Genomic DNA, 22,522 nt, shown 5'->3' with positions numbered 1-22,522 from the left:
ATTTATTTTGATACAGTAAGCTCCATCTTGCTTTGAATTTAGTAAAAAAAAGCTGCATCACAAATAATTATTTACCGATGTTTTTCTTCTTTACAATCAATAAATAATTATTTACTCGTAGTTGGTACAGTTATCTATTGCGTCATTAATCATTATCACCAGATAAAATTTGAATGAACAAATTTTCATCGAAAAAAATAATAATTACTATTGTTTATTAATTCAAATATTTTGTTCCATTTGATTCCTTTTTGTTTTATTAATAAGTCATATTTTTATTTATTTGAAATTCTATTTTAAAAAAATTAATATTTAAAATATAAATTTTTTAAATTAACAAGTTACATTATACCACCAATCACAAACTTGTAATTTTTCATTAAACAATGTACCATTTGGACAAATCATTGGCACACCATTTCCTCTATTTCCATAACACACATAAAAAATCTATTGAATAAAACAAAAAAGAATTAGTATGCATTACACTTGCGTGTTAAAATCAGATATATATTATAAATTTATACATTCATTTTATTTTTATATATAATTTCTAAATAAATGTTTGATAATATTTACCTGACATCTTGATAAACGATCAGCAAGATAAAAATGTGTTGTTAATTTTTGAGGACACGGAAATCTTCCATTATTATTTTGTAATTTATAATAAATATGTTCGTAATTTATTGGATAATCTGGTGTACCTGGTGCAGCTCCACTGTCTCTATCTAAATATTTTAATTTAAAAAATTATATAAATAATAAATAAATGATAAATAAATATCACATCATAAACACACACCTTGAAATTTGTAATTATTTATTTGTTGATTCGATTTTTCTTTCCAATTATTAACTGGTCTTTGCCAATTATTTTTTTTATTTATTGTCTCACCAATGTTATCCTGATATCTCTGATTTCCCCGTGAAAAACTTGTCCTGATTGAATTAATTTTATCTCTTGGAGCCGACGATTGATAATCATTTTTCCAAGTATTTTTTTCTTTATTACCAATCGAATCAGAAGAATCAATAGATCCACCAAAATTATTTTTAATATTATTATTTTCTGTTGAATCTGTTGAAGTTTTAGTTTCGAAATCATCATCATCATGATTTTGTCTGTATGTTGTTGATGAATTGAACGATGTTATTTCATAAATTTTTAGTGTTTTTATTGTCGAGGTATCGTATGATGATGCTGTTGATAAATCTTGATTTTTAATTGTCGAATCAGTGCTTGTTTCTTCAAAGGGAAAATCATTTATTGATCTAGAATAAAATTTAGCTGGTGGTTCAAGATATTGAGATGGTACTGAATATATATTTTCTTGATTATCTTGATGTATCAATTGTTCATTATAATCAGCACGTTTTCTACTTGGTTTTAAATTTTCAACTTCAAAATTAACTCGATCAACTAATTCATCATCTGATAGATCATAACTTTGTCCTTTTGTTGTTACCAAAAAACCTAAATAATAATTTAAATTATAATATTTATAATATTTATTTATTAATAAATATTTAGCAACTTACTTAAAACAACAATGCACCGCAACATAATACTCCACATGATTAAAAAATATATTTATTTATCAATTTTTGTTTCGTTAAGAACTTGATGATTCGACAGGTAAAACTTGACTAATCCAAAAACAAATATTAATGATAATCTAAAAAGAGAATTTAAAAAAGAAAAATAAAAAAATTCAATTGTGGGGATCCAACAATAGTGGGAGGACAAGGCCGGGGTCGGTCAACCAACCATGAAAAAGACTCTTTTAAATATCAAATTTAAAACAATAAAAATAATTAATCACATTTTTTTTAGTAATTAATAATACTTAGAATTTATTTAACATAGAAAAAATTAAGCCATACGATTATTTATTTAACAAAACAAATAATATGAATAAATTTTATTTAAATAAATCATAAATTTTGAAAAAAAAAATTTATATATCTTGCAATAGCGGATGATGATATCTACGTCTCGCTTAGCTGCCTCTCAATAAAAAATAAAAACATGATTTTTATTTTTTTTTTTTTCTAAAAAATCTACTGTTTTCTCCGGTATATAAAAAAAAAAATAAAAAAAAAAAAAAACAAATATCGATATACGCATCGTTCGTTCATAACAACATCCGGAAATAAATCATTTAAAAAAAAATTGTTTAAATCTTTTACTATCAAATTAATATTTATTTAACATGTAAAATAATTTATTTTTAAAATTTTTAACATTGTAGGTATATTTTTTTATTATTAAAAATTAAGTAAAAACAATTATTTTATTTTTTAAATTTAATTAATCTCATTTGTTATTTTTTGATTTAACGGTTGCATTTCAATATTTTTTTCATTAAATATTAAAACACAATGATTATTATTATCACTATTAATTTTAGTATCTTTTAATTTTGGTATTAAACGTTTATCAACAATTAAAATACCAATCATTGCAGCAACAAGTGTTGCACCAGTAATATTCCAAGTATAATAAGTACCAAAATTAGTATAAATTGTTTCAACAATAATTGGTCCCATAACACGTGATGCTGAACCAGCACCAGTCATCATTCCCATCCAAACACCTTGTGGACGTGGTCCAAGTATTTTACTAAATATTGTTTGTGCAAGTGTTACACCAATTGGATAACCAAGTGTTGTAAAACCATAACCAATTATAAATTGTAATATTGTCATTTGTGGTATTGTAAAACACCATTCTTGTGTACTTGGACAACCAGGTGGTAAAGTATAATTATCATTTGAAATTAATGTTAAATTTATATATGCTATTTTTGGTGGTTCTGTTCCCCATGGTATATATAATACTCTACCAATTACCATCATGAAAAAACCACCCCATAACATAACTTTTCTTTCAGCAAATCTAGAAATAAAAAAAATATATTATTCTTCAATTCATTTATAAATTAATATATCAATTTACATTTTACAAAGTGGCTCAATTCCAAGAAATATAAAACATGCAACAAATGCACCAATTCCCATCAACCAGCCCATGTACATTGTTGATTCTTGTGCTGACCAAGCAAACTGTTCCATTGTCAGCAATGTTGCTAATCTAAAAAAAATATTATTAATTAATAATTAGCTCAATAAGTCAATTAAATATTGTTCATTAATTTGACTTACGTTTCTAAAAGAACAAAATTAAATACTAATACAAAATTAGCTCCAATTAGTGTAACAGCAGCCCATGAATCTGGTTTCAATTCTTTCCATGCTTCTTTTTCTAAAATACATATAAATAATATTGTTGATTAATTAATAATTAATTGCTTATTTAAAAAAAAAATAATTTACCAGTGCTTTTTCCTTGTTCTTTCATAGCTTCACGTGCAGCAATTTTGTGTTGTTTAAAACAACATGGTAAAAATAATATAATATTAAATATTCCCATCATTGAATTGATCCATCCTGGTGTTGTGTACATATTAAAACTGATACCCATAAATTTATATCCTTCTTCACCAAGTTCTGTGACAAGTGATTGTATAACTGGTCCAATTGCAAAGCCAATAACCTGTTGAACAATAATATTATAAATTTTATGAAAACAATGAGATTAAAGAGAAAAAGAAACAATAAAACAAACCTGAGCAAGTGCAAGCATTGAGACAGCATGTGTTCTTTCAGATGATTTTGTTGCAGCTGATAAATAAGCTCTTGCAACAGCGATATTAGCTAAAAATTAAATAATATAAATTTTTCATTTAATAACAATATTTAATTTAATAAATAATTTAATTTATTTACCAGCACTAACTCCAACAAAAAATCTCGTGGCAATCATGTAATATTTTTTATTATCAATTGGTAAAACATCAAGTAAACTATAAAAACTTGATGAAATAACAAATAATGATAGTGTTACAATCATTGGTAATGTTGGTGATCCTCTTATGTTACCCCACCAGCCAATAAGTGGTGCAAATAACATTGCACCAAGTGGATTTGCAGCAACAACATAGCTCCAAAATCTTTTATCAGCTTGATGATCCAACTAAAAAATATTAAATAATTAATAATTATTATTATTGGATAATAATTTAATTTAATTTTTATTATTTATACCTTTTTTAAGTAAGGCCAACCACCAGTTAATACAATTGAAAAACCAAGTGTCATTAAAAACATTGTAAAATGAATAATATGAATACTTTTTTTTCTTTCACATTTTTCAGTCCACGTTTCTAGGTCATCATCAATCGCCACTTGATTCTCTCTTGAATATAAAAAATATATATTTTTATTTTTTTTATAAATACAAAGATAATGTGTGAGGATAAAATTTATAATTATTTTTAAAAATTAATTTACCTTTTAAATAATTTTTTCTTTATAAAATCCATGTTTTTTTTTTAATTTAAATTTTCCTTGTTTTGTTGTTATTTAATTTATAAATAATGATTAATTTTTAATTTTTATTTCAAGATTATTGTAGATAATTGTTAATGATAAAAATGGCATAATTTGAGTATTCAATCGCGTGTAATTTTATCGCACAAACTGGTTGACTAGATTTGTTTTTTATTTTTATTTAAAAAATTATAAATATCGTGCTGGTAATGAGTGAATAATGTTTCATAATAATCAAATGATACTGAGAAATTATTGAAATTAAAATCTACCATGTAGATGAAACAAAAAGAATATATATTTTAAATGATATCACAGGGTCAAGATGCTGACTCGATAATTTATAATCTAAACAATGAAAAAAAAAAATGAAAAATGTTTAATTTTACTTTCAATGAAAATTTCAATGAAATGAGTAAATAAAAAAAATGTTCAATTCCACTTGAAGGCAACCGTAAAAAGACTATATATTTTCAAAAATAAATGTAAAATTTTTATTTTATTTTTCAAGATAATATATTTTTTTTTTTTTTTGTTCGACACTTTGAAATTCAATAACTGACTAAATGATTATTTTTTTTTATCTAATCAAAAGTTGAATATTTTAAATCACTAGAAAAATATATTTTTTTTTTTTTTACAATTAATTTTTAACAGAAACTAAATTTTATTCTTTGTATTTATCACAGTATAGATAATAAAAATTTGATAAAAAAATAAAAAAAAAAAAAAAAAAAAAAATTTTTTTAACTCCCGCGACTTTCAATTTGTGTGTGATGGCATGTCACCGTAATGAGAACGTGAATGTGTTTCTTTATTTTTTTTTTTTTTCTATTTCAAATGAGACAGTATAATGTCACGCGCAAATCTCAATTTAAAAAATATTCAATTATTGTTATTATTACAAATTATAAACACGCAAACACAGCATCTGAATAAACAAAAAGAAAAAAAAAAATAATAACAACACTGATAATTTATAAATAAATAAATATAAATTATTTACAAAGACAACAAAGACTATTGTTAGATTTCCCTCAACACTCTCACATAAAACTGATTTTAAAAAATGAAAAAAATTAAATTACATGACATCAATAAATGCCTTGATATCACCAATCACAAGTTTTTTAAAACAATCATATTACTATCGTATTTGTTGATATACAACAGCCACATAGTTTACAAATTCACTATGCTACTGAAAACAAAACTGATGCTTTCTTGCATACCCATCATCATCATTGATAAACGAAAAAAAAAAAAATATCCCGTTAGTTCTAAAAGAAAGAGAAAATAAGATATAAATAAAAAATAAAATAAAAAAATCTCAACGAGATAAATAATAAATGCAAGTTGCTTGAAGCTGATTGGATGAATAAAAAAAAAATATAAAATGAGATAAGAAATTATAAAAAAAATAAAAAAAACTGGTACAGCTGATTTTAAATAAAGTATCAATGGACACACAATGAAAATGAGTGTAATAACAACACCAACACACAAGATTGTTTTTTAAATAAAATGAAGGTCCATGTGTCAGTGTATTGCTGCAACTCAAAAGCATTTTAATAAGTCTGGTTTAACCGGTCCCTCTTTGTTCCTCCTGTCTCTTTTTTCTTGACATACAGCTGTGGCAAGGACTTTGCCCCTCTCACCACAATCACCTGTGGTTTATATATTGATACACATATAAATTTTAAAAATAATTATAAATAAATAATAGATAATAAATTTTTTAAAAATGCTTATAATTCCATATATATTTTGATATTTTTTGTATATCATACAAATTTAAATTATCATAATTATAATTACAATTGAAAAGAAAAAAAAAAATTATGAATGAATAAAACTAGATAGTTGTAAAACGAAATATATATATTTTTTTTTTTGATAATAAAAATAATAAAAAATAATTATTCCCAATATTTAATATGTGAATCTGAACCAGCTGTAACAAGTTTTGATGGATCATGTGGATTCCATAGTACAGTATTACAAACACCATCATGTGCTTTCCAACTTTTTAAATTTTGTGTTGTTTTTGAATTCCAAATATGACATTTACCATCAGCATCACCAGACACCAAATAATACATATTTGGTGAATAATCAATTGAACATGTATGTCCAATATTAGTATGACCAGTAAATGTTTTTTTATGATTAACTTTATATCTTTTTAAACAAAATGAATATATTTTATTTTCCATTGATTGACATGCAAGTAGTTTATTATTTTTTGATAATGCAACAGCTTTAATAACTGGTAATGATGAATCATTAATACATTTAATATCAACTGGTATACCCCATTCCCATATACGTAATGTTTTATCCTCTGATGTTGTTATAAATTTTTGATTATTATCAAAAAATGTTATTGTATTAACAGCATTTGTATGTTTATTATATTCATGTGCAATATCACCAGATCTAATATCCCAACATATTATTTTATAATCTTCACTACCAGATAAAAATAAATTTTGTTTATCTTTATCTGGATTAAATTTAATACAATATGGTATTTTATCATTTGTAAAACGATTAATAACAACACCAGTTTCAGTATCCCATAGTCTAATATAACGACTATTACCACCAGATAAAAAATGTGTACCATCATTATCAAAATTAATATCATTATCAATATCATTATTACGATATGTACGTATACAACGTCTTTCTTTATATACTTCCCATAGTTTAACAGTATGATCATTACCACATGATAATAATAAATGTGCTGTTTTTGGAAAAAAACGTATTTGTGATACACCTTTTAAATGTCCTTCCCATGTATGAATTGTTCTTTTTGGTAAAAATGTATGTTCAATTGGTAAATCAATTGGTATATTAACACCAATATTAAGTGGTGGATGAAGAAATGAACGTCCTTGATTATCAATTGGATCAGCAATGTGTAATGCTGTACCATCAATTGGTGCTATGTCATCTTCCATTTTTGGTTGTTTTAATTTTCTAACAAAAGATTCTTCATGTTGATTTTGTTGTTGTTCTTCTTCTTCAACTTCAATAATTAATTCATCTTCAGTTAATGGCTCTGTTTTTATATGATGATTATTAACATCTTCAGTTGTTGGCTCTGTTTTTATACGATGATTATTAACATTTTCATGATCAGATTCATCATCTGTTTCTGTTTTTTTACGTTTTTTAACACGACCTAAAAATCAATCATCAATTACAATATATCCTTCATTAATAATTTCATATTTAAACTTACTGTTACTTTTTTCATTTGCAGAATTTGTTCCATTTGTTGATGACGACTCACCAGAGTATCCAGAAATAATAATTTTTGTAATATTTTTTTGTTCAGATACAAAGTCATTTTCCAAATCATCATCATCTTCAATTTTAATATTTTTCTGATTATTATTATCATTTGTATTTGTATCCTAAATAAATTTAAAAATTTTTAAAAACATTTAAAATATATCGATACATGTTTGTGAACATGTAGATGTTGTACGTGTACATTTTTTTTTTCTATTTCTTTAACACATACAAAATATGTTTTCGTTGTAGAAATTGTGTTGGCAAATGTAAGCGTCAAAGAAACGCGAGGGAAATAATGTTAAACTTACTGTTGATGTTGTTGGAGTAACTGAAAAATTATTGAGACTCAATGATGTAACTGTTTCATCAGTTGATTCTGTTTCATTTGTTGATGTTATTTCAATTTTAATTTTACTTGTTCCGGCAATATTATTGTGATCAGTATTAATTTTTGTTTCATTGTCGTTATCACTCTCATCATCAGTACTTTCGTATGCTTTAAGTGCCCACATTATTAATTTTATTAATAATGAATTAAAAAATTAATTATATATTGTATATATAAACAATAATTAATTAATGCAAATTATTAAAATATTTTTAATATGTTTTTAATTGTTATTTTTTTCGTATATTAACTGTGTTGATTGTTAAAATTGTTGATTGTTGTGTATACACATACAACAGCTGGTTCTGACGCGCAATATAGCGCTTTGTTCAAACATGGCGTCAAAGCGAGGGAAATTTTAAAATTAAAAATGTCCTTCAAATGAAAATCAATAAACATAACAATTTTATTTTTATTTATACAATTTTAAATAGCTTTGTTTCTTTTTTTTTTCAAACTAAATTATCTATAATTTTCTAATAGATTAACAACTTTACTAAATAATACTTTTTTTCCTTCAAGTGACCAAAGAAAATCAAGATGATTAAATTCTTTTGATGCTACTCGTTCAACAGCCACAACATTATTTAGATTTTTAGCCAGCATCATGACGTTCTAAAAAGAAAATAACATTATTTTTAATTTAAACTAATTATGGAGTATTTAATTTACCTCTTTTGTTGCCATTGGATCATTCTCTGAATATACCAAAGCAAATGGAGTATTAATTTTTGTTAAATCATAAACTGGTGGTTTTTTTTGACCATATAGTTTGTAATTATTCACAAATCCAAAATCATATTGTTGAAATTTCCCTTGAAAATAAAATAGTTTAAATAAATTTAAACAAATTGATGATATAGTTTTTTTTTTAATACATACTTTGTTTCATATTCTGGACGAAATGATAGAACGTTTGCATTGATGCACCAGCTGGAAAGTATGACAACAAAAGTGGCAAAAGTGTCTGTAAAAAATAAAATAAATAAAATACTTAGCCAATAAAATATTTCATTTTATAATTGTTTAATTACTCTGTTAAAATGTTCATTTCTTCCAGAAATTGCAAATAACATTTCAGCACAAATTGGCTGTGTAACAACTCCATCACTACAAAAACTTCTTCCCAATTTAACAGATCTTGATGTCAACTGCAGTACTTCATGTATGTCATTGTTATCAAGAAACATCTTGAATGAAAAAATTAATAAATTATTAATTTACAATTGTATATGATGTCATAAAATAAACAAACCTTAATGTTTTTATAATTTTTTAAAATAACATCAGAGCCTGGAAATTTTGGTATGACATTCCAAAATGCAATTGGTGCAAGACTTATTGAAAATTTAATTTTATCATTGTATTCTGGCCTCATTGATAAAAGTATATAGGACATTGTTGTACCCATTGAATGACCAATGTAGAATAAATTTTTTTGACCTGATACTTCCAATGCATGATCAATCATTGCTGGTAAATCATAAACAGCCATTTCATGAAAACTAAAATACATTATTTTACAATTAAATAATTATTTATATAATTTTTTAAATTAATTAATTCATTTACGGTAATTATATATTACCTAAACTTCCAAAATTCATTATTTTTTGGTGATAACTCCTCGTGAGATCTTCCATAAGTATTTCCTCGAACATTTCCAAGCCAGACGTCCCAACCTTCATCAGCTAGTATAAATGCTTTTGCAAAAAATTACGAAAATAAATAAATAATAATTAATTTCAACTAGTCACTACTTATCATTATTTATTTAATAAATTTTAAGCTCTAAATTTAACAACAATATGATAAATTTCATTCTCATAAATCCTGTTGGCCTTCAGTTGAAAAAAAAAAATATATTTTAAACAGACCTGAGGGTTTTATTTGAGTGTTTAATTTAAAAACTTTTTTAAACAAATAAATGGATATTTGTATTCGTCAATTGTGTAATGCAAATATATATATAATTAATTCTAAAAAAAAAAAATATAGACACAGACACACACACCCATTTTAGAAATATTTAAAAAGAATAAAAATTTTGTAATTTTATACAAATAATTTTAAGATAAAAAAAATGAAATATAGAATTATTTATTTGACATTTTTTTTCACGTTAAAATATAGAGTTTAATAATAATAATAAGTCAAGGTTATCTGATAATATTACCAAGGTCTTTATTCGGTCCTAAAAGTGTCCAGCTATCAGATGATGCAAGTATTCCATGTTGAAGAAAAACTACCGGTTTTTCATGATTTTTATATTTTTTTTCATCATATGGACTTTCTGGTATTCTGTGAAGTTTTAATTTATAACCATCCTTTGTTGTAATATTATATTCCAGACATGGATATCCATGTTTTTCAACAAGACCGATCTGAATCAAACACGTTATCCTTGATGAAAAAATTGCTCAAATATACAAAGTATTATTAAAGTTATTAAAACATAATTTATTCATTAAAAAAATATGACAATGATATTATTTAAATAATGCAAAAACTTAATTAATTAATGATAATACTTTTTTTGAAATTTAATCTACTTACAATGTCAAGTATTGGTGAATCAAAATTATTGCCAGATGATCTCGTTTCAGTGAAACTTCTAACACGATTTAAAACTGGCACTCTGGGGAAAAATAAATCTCTTAAAAAACCAATTGATAAACAATTTTTTTGTAACAATAATATGATTATTATAATAAATAATAATTTAGAGGTATAAATCATTATTGATGAATGATTTTTAATAGATCCAAATGTTTTATTAATCAAGTATCAATATAAACTGATTTTATATTTTTCTTCATTTTTAAAATATATAATAATACACTTCCATCTCTACTCAGTATATATTTTTTTCTTATTTATACTTCCCCTTCTTATTAATATTTTTAAAATGTCAATAATGTTTACACTTGAATTCAAGATATATTCAAGTTTACTGTCAATGTCTTTTTTGTTTATCATCAACAGAATATATTAATTTTATTTTTTTTAATACTCAAAATTAACTAGCTTGTCTTTTAAGAAAAAAAAACAAATAAACAATTATTATTACCAACAATATACCTGATTATTTAACAAAAAAAAAAATGTGTTGATTGATTTTATAGATATAATCATGAGATTTATATATAGACAATAATTACCAAGAAACTTTATGAATAAATCTTTAATTTTTTTTTTAATTATTGATTATTTATGACAATATTTTGTGTTTATTTATTAGCATATTCAAATAATTTATCAATTAACACTCATTACTACATTGTGTGAGAGAATATTTACTGACCTCTTGATGATATTGATGATAATGAATTGTTGAATTCCTTGAAAAGTGACATTCTATATCAAATATTCTTGATGAATATTTTAATTTGTAATTTCCATGATTTTTTAATGATAATTTCTAGTTTTCCTTGATCAATAAAAACCAGTCTAAAGTTCAATTAATAAATAAAAACTTGGATTCATCATCACCATCATCAAACTTGTCAAAATATGTAAATAAATTTTAACATGTGTTTTTATTTTTATGTTTTGTTATTGTTGTTTTAAATTCATGCCACCTACAGTGAAAAATTCAAAACAAAATTCTCTTTCATTTTGGAGTCAGACTTAAAAGACACTTTGATAATTGATATATTATCATTATTATTATCAATTAAATAAATATATATATGTATTATGTACATGTGTGTATATGTGTGTGTGTGTGACGTGTGTACATGTACTGAGTAAGTGAGTTAGTCATGTAGTTACACCTTGAATAATTTGCAAGTATTTATTTTTCAATTAATTTCAATTTGGATAAATTTAAATACAACAATGGTCAATTATTATAGACTAAATATTATTATTAATTTATTATAAATTTATATTGATTATTATTATTATTATCGTGAATGAGTCAACTGCCACGGAGCAACAAAAGCCAAGATAACACATAAAAACCAATTACAAAGTAATATTACTCTTTTTTCCTCTCATTTTCAATTTCAATGACTTGAGAATATTTTTTTTCTATTTTTTTTTTCGTTTCCCTCCACATGGGCGTGAAAAGTGTATAATTTTTTTTCTTCTGTATGTATTAGTATTTTATTTATTTTTATTATTTTAGTGTTTAATAATTAAATGTAATTTATAATGTATTTTGTGTTTTACAGAAAGAAATAAAGAATATTTATATATTATCAATAAAATTATTGAATTATGAAGATAAGAATTGTTTTGTTGACGTAAATCGTAGTTGGTTAAACTGATTGAAATAAAAAAATATGGGTGTGATTAATAACATGAGTGTGTCTCAATCTTGAAAGTGAAAAGAAAAAAAAAGTAAAATTTGAAAATAATATATCAACTTGCCATTTAATAATTATTTAATAATAATTTTAATTATTTAAAAAAAAAAAACATGAGTTTAAATATATCAAAATTTTTTTCAAAAAAAAAATCATCAACATCATCATCAGGTAGTAATGAATTGTCAGTTGGTGAAATTGGTTTACCAACAAATGTATCACATGAATTTCATGTTAGTAAAAATGCTGAAACAGGACAACTTGAGGGTCTACCAGATCCTTGGATACGTTTATTAAATACTCAAATATCAAAATCAGAACAAGATTCACATCCAGCAGCAGCATTACAAGCCATAAAATTTTATAATTATTCAATTAAAAAAAAGCCACAAGAAGAAGTATTCAAGCCATTTGTAACTGAAGATTTAATAATTGAAGAATCACAAGAAATTGATAAAATATTAGCTAAGAAAAAAAAATATCAATCTGATGATTCTGATATATCAACATCTGGTAGTTCAACAGATAGTCAAAAAATACCAAAATTACCACCAAAAATTGGTAAAGCAACACCAACAACAACAACAACAAAAACACCACCACCAATAAAACAAAATACAAAACCATTAAAACCAATATTAAAACCACCAAAACCAACACCAAGAAAAACAATTATTAAATCAAATAATAATAAAGATAATGATGATAGAGATGAAAAAACTCTAACTGAAATATTAGAAGAATTAAATGTATTTAGAAATGATTATGATGATTATGATGTTATTAAAAATGATCAAAATTATGATGAGAGTCCAATTTTACGTAGAAAAACTGATTCATCATTAAATCGTATGACTGATAAAGAAGTTTATGATGAATTACGTAGTATATGTCAAACAGATGATCCAAATATACGTTTTGAAAAAACAAAAGAAGTTGGTGCTGGTGCATCTGGTACTGTATTTATTGCAAATGATTTAATATATTATAATAAAGTTGCTATTAAAGATATTGATCTTGATAAACAACCAAAAAAAGAATTAATATTAACTGAAATAAAAGTATTAAAAGAATTTCAACATCCAAATTTAGTTAATTTTCTTGATGCATATATTGTTAATGAACATTTATGGGTTGTTATGGAATTATTACAAGGTGGTCCATTAACAGATGTTGTTACTGAAACAGTTATGAAAGAAATACAAATTGCAGCTGTATGTCGTGAAGTATTAAAAGCAATTAGTTTTTTGCATTCAAAAGGTATTATACATCGTGATATTAAATCAGATAATGTACTACTTGGTATGGATGGTACAGTTAAAGTTACAGATTTTGGTTTTTGTGCAAATATTGATGGTGATGAAAAAAGACAAACAATGGTTGGGTAAGTTTAACATGATAAATCATTTATTTATTTATTTATTTATTTATTATTAATTGTGTATTTGTTTGTTTAAATTAATAGAACACCTTATTGGATGGCACCAGAAGTTGTTACGAGAAAACAATATGGTAAAAAAGTTGATATATGGTCACTTGGTATAATGGCCATTGAAATGATTGAGGGTGAACCACCATATTTAAAAGAAACACCATTACGTGCCTTATATTTAATAGCATCAAGAGGTAAACCATCAATACCAAAATGGGATGAACTAAGTAGAACATTACAAAATTTTTTAGAACGTTGTCTTGCTGTTGAAGTTGACGATAGAGCATCAGCTGATGAACTCTTGAAACATCAATTTTTAGATAATTGTGCTGATTTATCATCATTGACACCTCTTATACGTGCTGCACAACAAATACTTCGCAAGGACTTTGAATAATATAATTAATAACAAAGTCTGTATGTATTGTTGTTGCTGTTGTTTTTTTTTTCTTTTTTTTTTCATACTGTGTTGTGATGACTTTTTTTTTTTCCTTGTTAACGAATAATTAACGTCATTGTTAACTCAGTACTTGGCAAGATGTTATGAGACAATTGGCCTTAAAGTTAATCAACATGTGACAATTAATGCTAAAAGTTTTGACGACAAAAAAAAAGTGCATTAAAAAAAAAAACAAAAAAGAAAATCTTTTTTTTTTTATCTCTTTTAAATTATTTTATTTCGTTATTATTTTTTTATTAGATGTATTATCAATTGAGACTTGTATTTATCAATTTTCTTTTCTCTATTTTTTTTTTCTTGATGTATTTAAGTATTAATTGTGATTTTTGAGGACCAAATATTAATAATCTCAAAGAGATAAACAAAATAATATTAATGGAACAATAAATATTTTTTTTTTTTTAAATTTTCTGGCAAGATGAAAAAATATAACATACAATTAATTTGTCAATTTTTACATGAGATAAAATATTTTGTAAAAATTTACTTTTATATTATTATTAAGATATTTTTGACAACTTTTTTTTTTTTTTTTTTTCAACAATTGTGCCTAGAGCATTGCTGTATTATTGCTCAACGAATATTAACTTTATACAATAAAAAATAATTTGATTGAATGTCCATACTAATATCATTGTTATTTCTTTATCCTTAAAATTGCTAGAAATTTTTTTTCTTAGAAATAATAACTTGTTTTTAAAAAAAACTAATTTTGCTTGTTTTTTTTTTTTTTCCATTGAGCAAATATTTTTTTATACTTAGTGATTATGAAATTCGAGTATTAGGGATTAAAAAAATAAATATCTTATCAGCAAACTGTTTCGCTGAAAAATTAATTAAATAAAACAAGACATCTGTTGAATGAAAAAAAAAATAAAATAAAAAACGTCAATACTGATAAATAAATTCAACAAAATAATTAATGATTTAATTTTTTTTATTGAAAATTGAACTATATTTTCATCAATTTAATTTACACATCGTTGAATTGATGTTTTAAAATAAATTTTCTTATTTTCTTTTTCTATTAAAACAATATCTTGAATCTCAAATTTGTGGTAGTTATTATTATAATTATTTATACATTTTATTCATGTTTAATTTTATTTAATTCATGCATGATTTTAATTAAATTAATTTCGTCTGTGTCGTAGGGCTTGTTGTCCCCTGCTAATTGTAAGAATTGTTGGATCTTCTAAGATTGATCTTAATACAGACAAAAAGTCTGCTGCTTGATCTTCATCAATTGCTCGTCTGTCATATGACAATGTTGCACTCATAACAGATGATTTTTTAAACGTTGTATCTGTAAAAATTATTAATTATTATATTAATAATTAATTTTTAAATTGATAGTAATTTTTTTTTCAATATTTGTTTATTTATTTTACCAAGAACATCACGACCAGTGCCAACAGCAAGAATTGCAGTTTGTGGTGGATTAATTATTGCTGAAAATTCCTTAATTCCAAACATTCCCAAATTTGAAATTCTAAAAATAATATTATTAAACATTAATTAAAATTTAAAACATTTAATTTAAAATATTATTATCTGTAAATTTTTATTACGTAAAAGTTCCTCCTTGAAATTCATTTGGTTTTAAACCACCTGTTCTTGCTTTTCCAGCAAGAGTTTTAATGTCATTTGATATATCAGATAAACTTTTTGATAATGCATCAAAAACAATTGGTGTAATTAATCCAGATGGAGTTGAAACAGCAACTGATACATCAACATTTTGCATTCTAACTACCTTTATAATATAAAAAATAATATAATCAATTACGTAAAAATTTAATTCAATTAATTATTGACATACTTGACCATCCTTGTAAAGTGAATTAACATCTGGGCATTGAAGTAATGCATGTGCAACTGCTTTTGTTATAAAATCATTAACTGATAATTTAATATTGTCTGCTTTAAATTGTTCACGAATTTCATTGAGTGCATCCAATTTAATATCTACTGTTGCGTATGAATGTGGAATACCTCTCTAAAAATTAATAAAAAATTTAATTATTGCTTTTCCTTTTCATTGATAAATTTATAAATTAAACAGATAGAAATATTTTTGTACCTTTGATTCACCTAAACGTTTTGCAATGACTGCTCGTATATTTGAAACTTCAATGTCTTTATAAGTTGAAGGACCAGATTTTGGTGCTCCTCTTCGTAGACCTGATGTTGCTGAAGGAGTTGATGGCACACTGGTTGGAGCAGCAGCAGTAGTAGTTGATGCTATGAAAAATGTTTTAAATTTTAAAACAAATATAAAAATAAAAAAAGAATAAACATTAATAAATTAAAAAACCTATTTGTGGTGGAACTTTTTGGATATTTTTTGATTGAATATGCTCGAGAACGTCACTCTTGAGAAGACGATTTGGTCGTCCTGTACCCTTGATGGATCCTGAACTAAGACCATATTCTTCCAACAATCTTTTAACAGCTAAACCATAAATTCTAAAAAAATTTACATTAAAATATGTAAAATTAATTAGACAGTTAAATGAATATAAAAAAAAAACTCACTGTCCACTTGGAGGTACTGTTGATGCACTTGATGCAGCTGGTGTTGATGTTTTTGTAGCAGATGTAGGTGATGATACAGGAGTATCAATTTGTGCTGATGCAGCTGGACTAGATAACGATGGCATGACAATTGATGCAATATCCATTCCTTTTTCAACAGTTATTGCAATTATTTGGCCTACAGTTACTTCAGATCCTTCTTCAACCTTGCATTTTATCATATAAAATATTAATAAATAATTTCAAACAATAGTAAATTATAAAATCAAAATAATACTCACAAGTATTTTAGCTAATATTGCATCCTCATCCATTTCAAATGTCATAACAGCTTTGTCAGTTTGAATGTCAGCAAGTGAATCACCAGGTTCAATTGTATCACCAATTTTTTTGTTCCATTTGACAATTGTTCCACTAGCCATTGTTGGTGATAAAGCTGGCATTGCAACATTGATTCTAAAAAATTAAATTAAATTTTAAATAAATATTAAAATGTTATTCTTATTTGATAAATCAAATGAATTAAAAAGATACCGTACTGTCCAGCTGGTGGTTCAGCAGCTTCTACAGGACTTGCAGCACTTGATGCTGGTGTTGATGGTGCTGAAGCTGATGGAGATGATGATGGTAATTCAACAGTTTTCCAATCTTCATCTGGTTCAACAATAAGTGCAATTAATTCTCCAACTTTAATATCTTTTGATCCTTCGGGAATTAAAATCTTAGCAAGCACTGCTTCATCATCCATTTCAAATGTCATAACAGCTTTATCAGTTTGTATATCAGCTAGAGCATCACCAGGCTGAATTGTTTCACCCTCTTTTTTCATCCATTTGACAATTGTTCCAGTCTCCATTGTTGGAGACAAGGATGGCATAAATATCTCTTTTCCTTTGACTAGAAATTTAAATTTTAAAAATAAATTTAATCAACTTTTTTAATTAATTTATCAGCTTGTTGATAAGTTAGTTGCATAACAATAAAATTACTGATATTTATTGCAATGACTTTTAAATAAATACCATTTATGTTGATTATTTTTTAATAACAATAGAAAATAATTGAAAATAAGTTTTATTAAAAATAAATTTAATTAAATATAACAACAAATTTTGAGTAATATTAATTTTAAAATATTATAAAGATGTCATTCTAACCTTTAAATAATTTTTATCATTCATTTTATAAATAAATAATGACTGACAGACTTACCATTTAATAACCAACTTGTATGAAAACATGAACGTTGATATTTATCATATTTAATAATTCGTGACAGTGGATTGTTTATATATTTAAGTGAAAATAATCCAAATTTACATCTCATCATTTGCGCCATTGTCAAAATTTATTAAATCCACTATTCACCACACACACAGCTGACTGAGTCAATGTCACTGGAGATCGTACGATTCTCGTACTCATTTTCTTTTTTACATCATGTTAAAAAAAAAAAACATTGAGATTGACTAGTGGGGATAATAAATAAATAAATAAATATTATCCATGTGCTTTTAATCGTCCAGGTGATCATTAAAATGGAGTTGGAATAAATACTTTAGTTAAAATATCATTAACAACAATTGAAAAATAAAAAATACTTTTATATTTTTATAAATAAGTAAGTGTGTATTATTTATTAAAACATTTGTTATTTAATTTGTAAATTTACTAACTAAATATTTATTTATTTTAGATATTTATATCAACAACAATTGTCTTTAATTTTCCAATTTAATTGTCTTCAATTTTTCAATTTAATTGTCTCTTTGACAACTAGCCAAATATATTTTTTTAAATTTACAATTAAATTGACACAATTGTCAATAAAAATAAACAATGGAAATTCGTTTAATTATCCATTATCGTAAGGTGATTTATGATGACTTTGATGTCACTCCTGGCTCCATTAAAAATCACATAAATTCCAATGAAGATAATCAACAAAAAAATACATTAAATACAAAAATACAACAAAGTATTGTTAATATTAAATTTAATAAACATGGACTATGTCCATATGTTGTTGGTGGATATGTTAGCTTGCTCAAATCATCATGTGTTTATCGTCAATTAGCCCACAAGTATCTTGCCAAGTTGGTGTCCAGTGATCCATCAAACAACAACAACAAAACAGTAGTCATATTATTGAAGCTAAAAAAATATGTTGATAAAGAATTTCTGGATTACAAATGGTAATATATTATTAATTATTTAAATACTTGAATTGTTCAATTATTTTAAAAATTATTTTAGGAATGAAAGAATAACAATACTAGCTTTGGAACAGAGAGAAATTGATTATGCAATGTCATGGTTATCAACTCTTGGTGGTGCATTTTCATCTCAAGGTTTTAATAATAAAATATATGTGAGTTGTTTATTATTAATAGCATAAACAATTATTGTTATTATTATTAAATGAAATAAATATTAATATTTTGATATATTATTATAGGCTGAAACTGCTGGTAAAATATCAATTCATCAATTTAAATTAGCACTTCGTCTTGGTAATCCACTTTTAGTATCAAGATGTCAACTTTATGCTTGTCTCAGTCTAATTCAACAGGGTCATTTTAAATTACCACGTAAAATTATACCGAAAATATATAAATTTTCAATTAAAGAAAAAGATAAACATTTGGGAAAAATGTGTCAAGGTATTTGGGCAACTTTACAATACACTTATTCATTAAGAAAAAATAATAAATAATTTTAATAGTTTAATATTGTTAAAAACTGCCACCAAAAGTTATTTTATTTTTTTTGTTTAAAATTAAATAAATTTGTAAAAAAATAAAAACTTATTTGCTTGTTTTTTTTTTTATAAAAATTTTTGAATTTTTATTTTCACTTTTTTTTTTTTTTTTATCTTATTTTTTATGCAAATGACCAATGTGGAGAATTTTCTCCGAAAATTCTAGACGTAGAACGGAGAAATTTTCTAAGCGAAAAAAAAACGGAGAAATATTTCCACCGAGGATGTAGCTGACGAAAAAAAATAGTCATGAAATATTTATTTACTTTAGTATTTATTTAATAGTAAAAATTCATGATTTTTTTATTTTTTTTTTAAATGTTGTTTTCAACATGTGAATAAATTTTTAAAAATGATTACATTTGATGCTACAAAATTAAAAATTGAATTGCACATACAACAATTTAAAAAGGTATCAAATCGAAATGAAAATAAAAAAAAAAGTCTTCAATTTTATTTTATGTGTGATATATGAGGAAAAAAAAAATATTAATAAGCAAGACAGCCCATGGGATCCCAAGCTGGTAATAGCACTGGCTCTTGTTGAAATACAGCCATGACTTCAGCTGGTACAAATTTTTTGTCAACAACAACTTCAAATCCAAATTCCTTAAACCAGTATGCTGTCAATACGTGATATCCTTTATCTCCTCTATCCTCACCCCAAGAGTTTTCAACTCTTAATTTTTCAACTTTTCCTTCACTCTGAAAAATAATTACAGAGATAAAATCATTAATGAAAAGGATTAATTAATAAAATGATGATAAATAAATATATTTACATTGTAAGAAACTCCAGTAAAGACCATGGCATGTGTCATTGCTGAATCACCATAAATAAGTCTATCTTCTTTGGCCAATCCCATCTGTATATCAGTCCCAAAAAATGCTTGAAGATCAACTGAGCTGATATCATGAATTCCATATTTAGTTGCGCTTCTTTTAGATACCTCGCAACCAAACCAGACAGCTTCACCAGCTTTGATACTTTCCCCAGTTACATTCAACAATAATTCGGCTTGTTGATTATTATAAAGTGTTCTCCTTCCACCAACAACATTTCCCAAAAATTCAACTTCATAAACATGACCAAATGGATTTGTTCTTCTTGGATCAGTAACTAAACATACTTTATCATCAAAATTATAATATGGCTTGACATATTTTGTATAAAATTCAAGACCAGATACTGGACCAACTGAATGATATACTTTTGATTTATCATAATATTCCCATATAAATTTTCTAGATGGTATACCAAGACATATACCAACAATACGAAATATAACATTCATTTGTTCAGCAATTTTTTTTTGAATTGTTTCATTTGATAATCCATTTATAGTTGCAATCATTGTTCTTAGTTCTTTTGCAAATTCACGAAGTTTACTGGATAAAAGTGAATTCATTCTTGTTGTTGATTCAGTTGTCCATGTTTCAGGGAATGAGCTCTTTGGTACAACACCATAGCGATTAATTAAATTAACAATCATGTCCCATTGTCCACCATCAGGGATTGGATCATTGAGTAAAAATCCTAAGAGACGATCTTCAACTTTATCACCACGTTGAGCAGTCTTGACAATGTTATTCAAAAAGTAATTGCTTCGTTCAATCTATCAATCATATAATAAAAAATGTATCAAATATATAGTCGGAGAAAAATTGGAGAAAGCTGGAAAAAGTCGGAGAAAAGTGGAGAAAGCTAGAAAAAGTCGGAGAAAAAGTGGAGAAAGTTGGAAAAAGTCGGAGAAAAATTTCCACCAACTAGGGAGTTGATTATTATTTTAAAAAATCATTGTTACCTTGTCCCAAAAGAAAAGATATGATTGGCTAAATTCAAATTCTTCAATGTTATGATGTTTTGCAAATGGTATACGTATAACATTCAATGCTGCAAACAACCAACATCTACCAGAACTTTTTTGATTTGTCATTGGTTTTATTTCAGCAACTTTATGCTGAAAAATATGATTTGTGTGCTCCAAAACTTTTCTTGATAAACAACTCTCAAGTGGATCACTTCGGACACAAACATTTTGTGCTTGAACATTGCGTTCATTGTTATAAAAATCATCACGAAATTCATCCAATACTCCAGTTGAAAGTTCACTAGCTACAAAAATACAATAGAAAAATAATTTAAATAATAAATATAAATAAACATTGTTTTTGCATTTTTTTTTTATTTAACTTATCGAGTAACAAAGAGAAGAAAAAAAATTATACTCGAGATATAATCATAAAGCTTGAGATTAAAAATAAACAAATAAAATACGTGGCTAATGATTTGGCGTTATTGGAGCTGCTTGGTGACGTTTATACATCTGAGATAGTATATTTAAAAAAAAAAAAAAATGCATACATAAAAATCTCCAAACAATGATCCATTATTTTTAAATTTTTTTTTATAAATTAAATTAATTTTTTAACAAGCTTTTTTTATATTTAAAAATTAAATAATTGAGTAATCAATAAATAAACAAATTATTGAATATATATTTAATTAACAACTCACCAAAATTTTCCATTTTAAATGTTTTACTATTCGTGGTTTTATAGAAAACTAAATTAAAAATTTCTATTAGATTGAATACAGTTATTTAAAATAGATAACTGCACAAGTATCAGGTATTTTAATGACTTGTTTTAACTGTTATTTATCATAAGAAAGACTAAATAAATTGGGAGCAATGAACCGCACAGAGATGTTGCTGATCAAGAGCTCTATAGAAGCGCGTGAGCGTGGGTATTAAATATTGAATCCATAGTGTATATGTGTGTGTATGAATTTATATAAAAAATATATATTGATGCACAAAGATGATGCACACAAAGTGCATACGACTATAAGAGTGCAGTTGAAAAATCAAGGCTAGTTTCTATTATTAAAAAAAAAAAAAATGCGCCGAAAATGAATTGGGAA

At 24.9% G+C, this 22,522-nt stretch overlaps 8 protein-coding genes across 10 annotated transcripts; 2 read left to right on the top strand and 6 right to left on the bottom strand.

Moving 5' to 3' along the window:
• Nucleotides 1-304: 304 nt before the first annotated feature.
• Nucleotides 305-1,728, bottom strand: LOC122855480. Its single transcript, XM_044156864.1, has 4 exons — nt 1,543-1,728; nt 806-1,477; nt 580-731; nt 305-450 (listed from the first exon to the last, which is right to left on the bottom strand). Exons 1-4 carry the CDS (start codon nt 1,577-1,579, stop codon nt 334-336), a joined length of 978 nt encoding a protein of 325 aa, XP_044012799.1. The 5' UTR covers nt 1,580-1,728; the 3' UTR covers nt 305-333.
• Nucleotides 1,729-2,187: 459 nt separating this feature from the next.
• Nucleotides 2,188-5,680, bottom strand: LOC122855479 (major facilitator superfamily domain-containing protein 8-like). 2 transcript variants are annotated; one of them, XM_044156862.1, is made up of 9 exons: nt 5,402-5,680; nt 4,357-4,743; nt 4,111-4,261; nt 3,793-4,039; nt 3,632-3,720; nt 3,340-3,559; nt 3,169-3,268; nt 2,963-3,097; nt 2,188-2,902 (listed from the first exon to the last, which is right to left on the bottom strand). In XM_044156862.1, the coding sequence occupies exons 2-9, from the start codon at nt 4,386-4,388 to the stop codon at nt 2,311-2,313; spliced, it is 1,566 nt and encodes a 521-aa protein (XP_044012797.1). In that variant the 5' UTR covers nt 4,389-4,743; nt 5,402-5,680; the 3' UTR covers nt 2,188-2,310. The 2 variants fall into 2 exon arrangements, with proteins under 2 accessions (XP_044012797.1, XP_044012798.1); XM_044156863.1 differs by having other exon boundaries at nt 5,484-5,675.
• Nucleotides 5,681-6,129: 449 nt separating this feature from the next.
• LOC122855472 (pre-mRNA-processing factor 17-like) lies at nt 6,130-8,467 on the bottom strand. Of its 2 annotated transcripts, none has more exons than XM_044156853.1 (3): nt 8,013-8,454; nt 7,649-7,823; nt 6,130-7,588 (listed from the first exon to the last, which is right to left on the bottom strand). In XM_044156853.1, the coding sequence occupies exons 1-3, from the start codon at nt 8,214-8,216 to the stop codon at nt 6,315-6,317; spliced, it is 1,653 nt and encodes a 550-aa protein (XP_044012788.1). In that variant the 5' UTR covers nt 8,217-8,454; the 3' UTR covers nt 6,130-6,314. The 2 variants fall into 2 exon arrangements, with proteins under 2 accessions (XP_044012788.1, XP_044012789.1); XM_044156854.1 differs by having other exon boundaries at nt 6,266-7,588; nt 7,655-7,823; nt 8,013-8,467.
• A 69-nt stretch (nt 8,468-8,536) lies between these two features.
• Nucleotides 8,537-12,094, bottom strand: LOC122854019 (lipase 1-like). Its single transcript, XM_044154432.1, has 10 exons — nt 12,079-12,094; nt 11,397-11,433; nt 10,649-10,730; nt 10,269-10,476; nt 9,681-9,795; nt 9,348-9,597; nt 9,127-9,282; nt 8,975-9,059; nt 8,765-8,907; nt 8,537-8,707 (listed from the first exon to the last, which is right to left on the bottom strand). The coding sequence occupies exons 1-10, from the start codon at nt 12,092-12,094 to the stop codon at nt 8,555-8,557; spliced, it is 1,245 nt and encodes a 414-aa protein (XP_044010367.1). The 3' UTR covers nt 8,537-8,554.
• Nucleotides 11,809-14,628, top strand: LOC122855473 (serine/threonine-protein kinase PAK 2). The gene is made up of 3 exons (XM_044156855.1): nt 11,809-12,187; nt 12,271-13,789; nt 13,871-14,628. Exons 2-3 carry the CDS (start codon nt 12,519-12,521, stop codon nt 14,232-14,234), a joined length of 1,635 nt encoding a protein of 544 aa, XP_044012790.1. The 5' UTR covers nt 11,809-12,187; nt 12,271-12,518; the 3' UTR covers nt 14,235-14,628.
• A 588-nt stretch (nt 14,629-15,216) lies between these two features.
• Nucleotides 15,217-18,265, bottom strand: LOC122855471 (dihydrolipoyllysine-residue acetyltransferase component 1 of pyruvate dehydrogenase complex, mitochondrial-like). Its single transcript, XM_044156852.1, has 10 exons — nt 18,048-18,265; nt 17,375-17,732; nt 17,117-17,291; nt 16,836-17,041; nt 16,615-16,766; nt 16,381-16,541; nt 16,120-16,296; nt 15,869-16,053; nt 15,689-15,789; nt 15,217-15,603 (listed from the first exon to the last, which is right to left on the bottom strand). Exons 1-10 carry the CDS (start codon nt 18,172-18,174, stop codon nt 15,431-15,433), a joined length of 1,815 nt encoding a protein of 604 aa, XP_044012787.1. The 5' UTR covers nt 18,175-18,265; the 3' UTR covers nt 15,217-15,430.
• Nucleotides 18,266-18,586: 321 nt separating this feature from the next.
• On the top strand, nt 18,587-19,576 carry LOC122855477. The gene is made up of 3 exons (XM_044156860.1): nt 18,587-19,030; nt 19,092-19,206; nt 19,294-19,576. Exons 1-3 carry the CDS (start codon nt 18,675-18,677, stop codon nt 19,549-19,551), a joined length of 729 nt encoding a protein of 242 aa, XP_044012795.1. The 5' UTR covers nt 18,587-18,674; the 3' UTR covers nt 19,552-19,576.
• A 275-nt stretch (nt 19,577-19,851) lies between these two features.
• LOC122855474 (bleomycin hydrolase) lies at nt 19,852-22,443 on the bottom strand. Its single transcript, XM_044156856.1, has 4 exons — nt 22,115-22,443; nt 21,402-21,712; nt 20,379-21,212; nt 19,852-20,301 (listed from the first exon to the last, which is right to left on the bottom strand). The coding sequence occupies exons 1-4, from the start codon at nt 22,125-22,127 to the stop codon at nt 20,086-20,088; spliced, it is 1,374 nt and encodes a 457-aa protein (XP_044012791.1). The 5' UTR covers nt 22,128-22,443; the 3' UTR covers nt 19,852-20,085.
• Between the last annotated feature and the right edge of the window lie 79 nt (nt 22,444-22,522).

This window comes from Aphidius gifuensis, linkage group LG4 (genome assembly GCF_014905175.1).
Source record: "Aphidius gifuensis isolate YNYX2018 linkage group LG4, ASM1490517v1, whole genome shotgun sequence".
NCBI classification, from domain to species: domain Eukaryota; kingdom Metazoa; phylum Arthropoda; class Insecta; order Hymenoptera; family Braconidae; genus Aphidius; species Aphidius gifuensis.
This window is presented reverse-complemented; position numbering and strand designations above follow the sequence as displayed.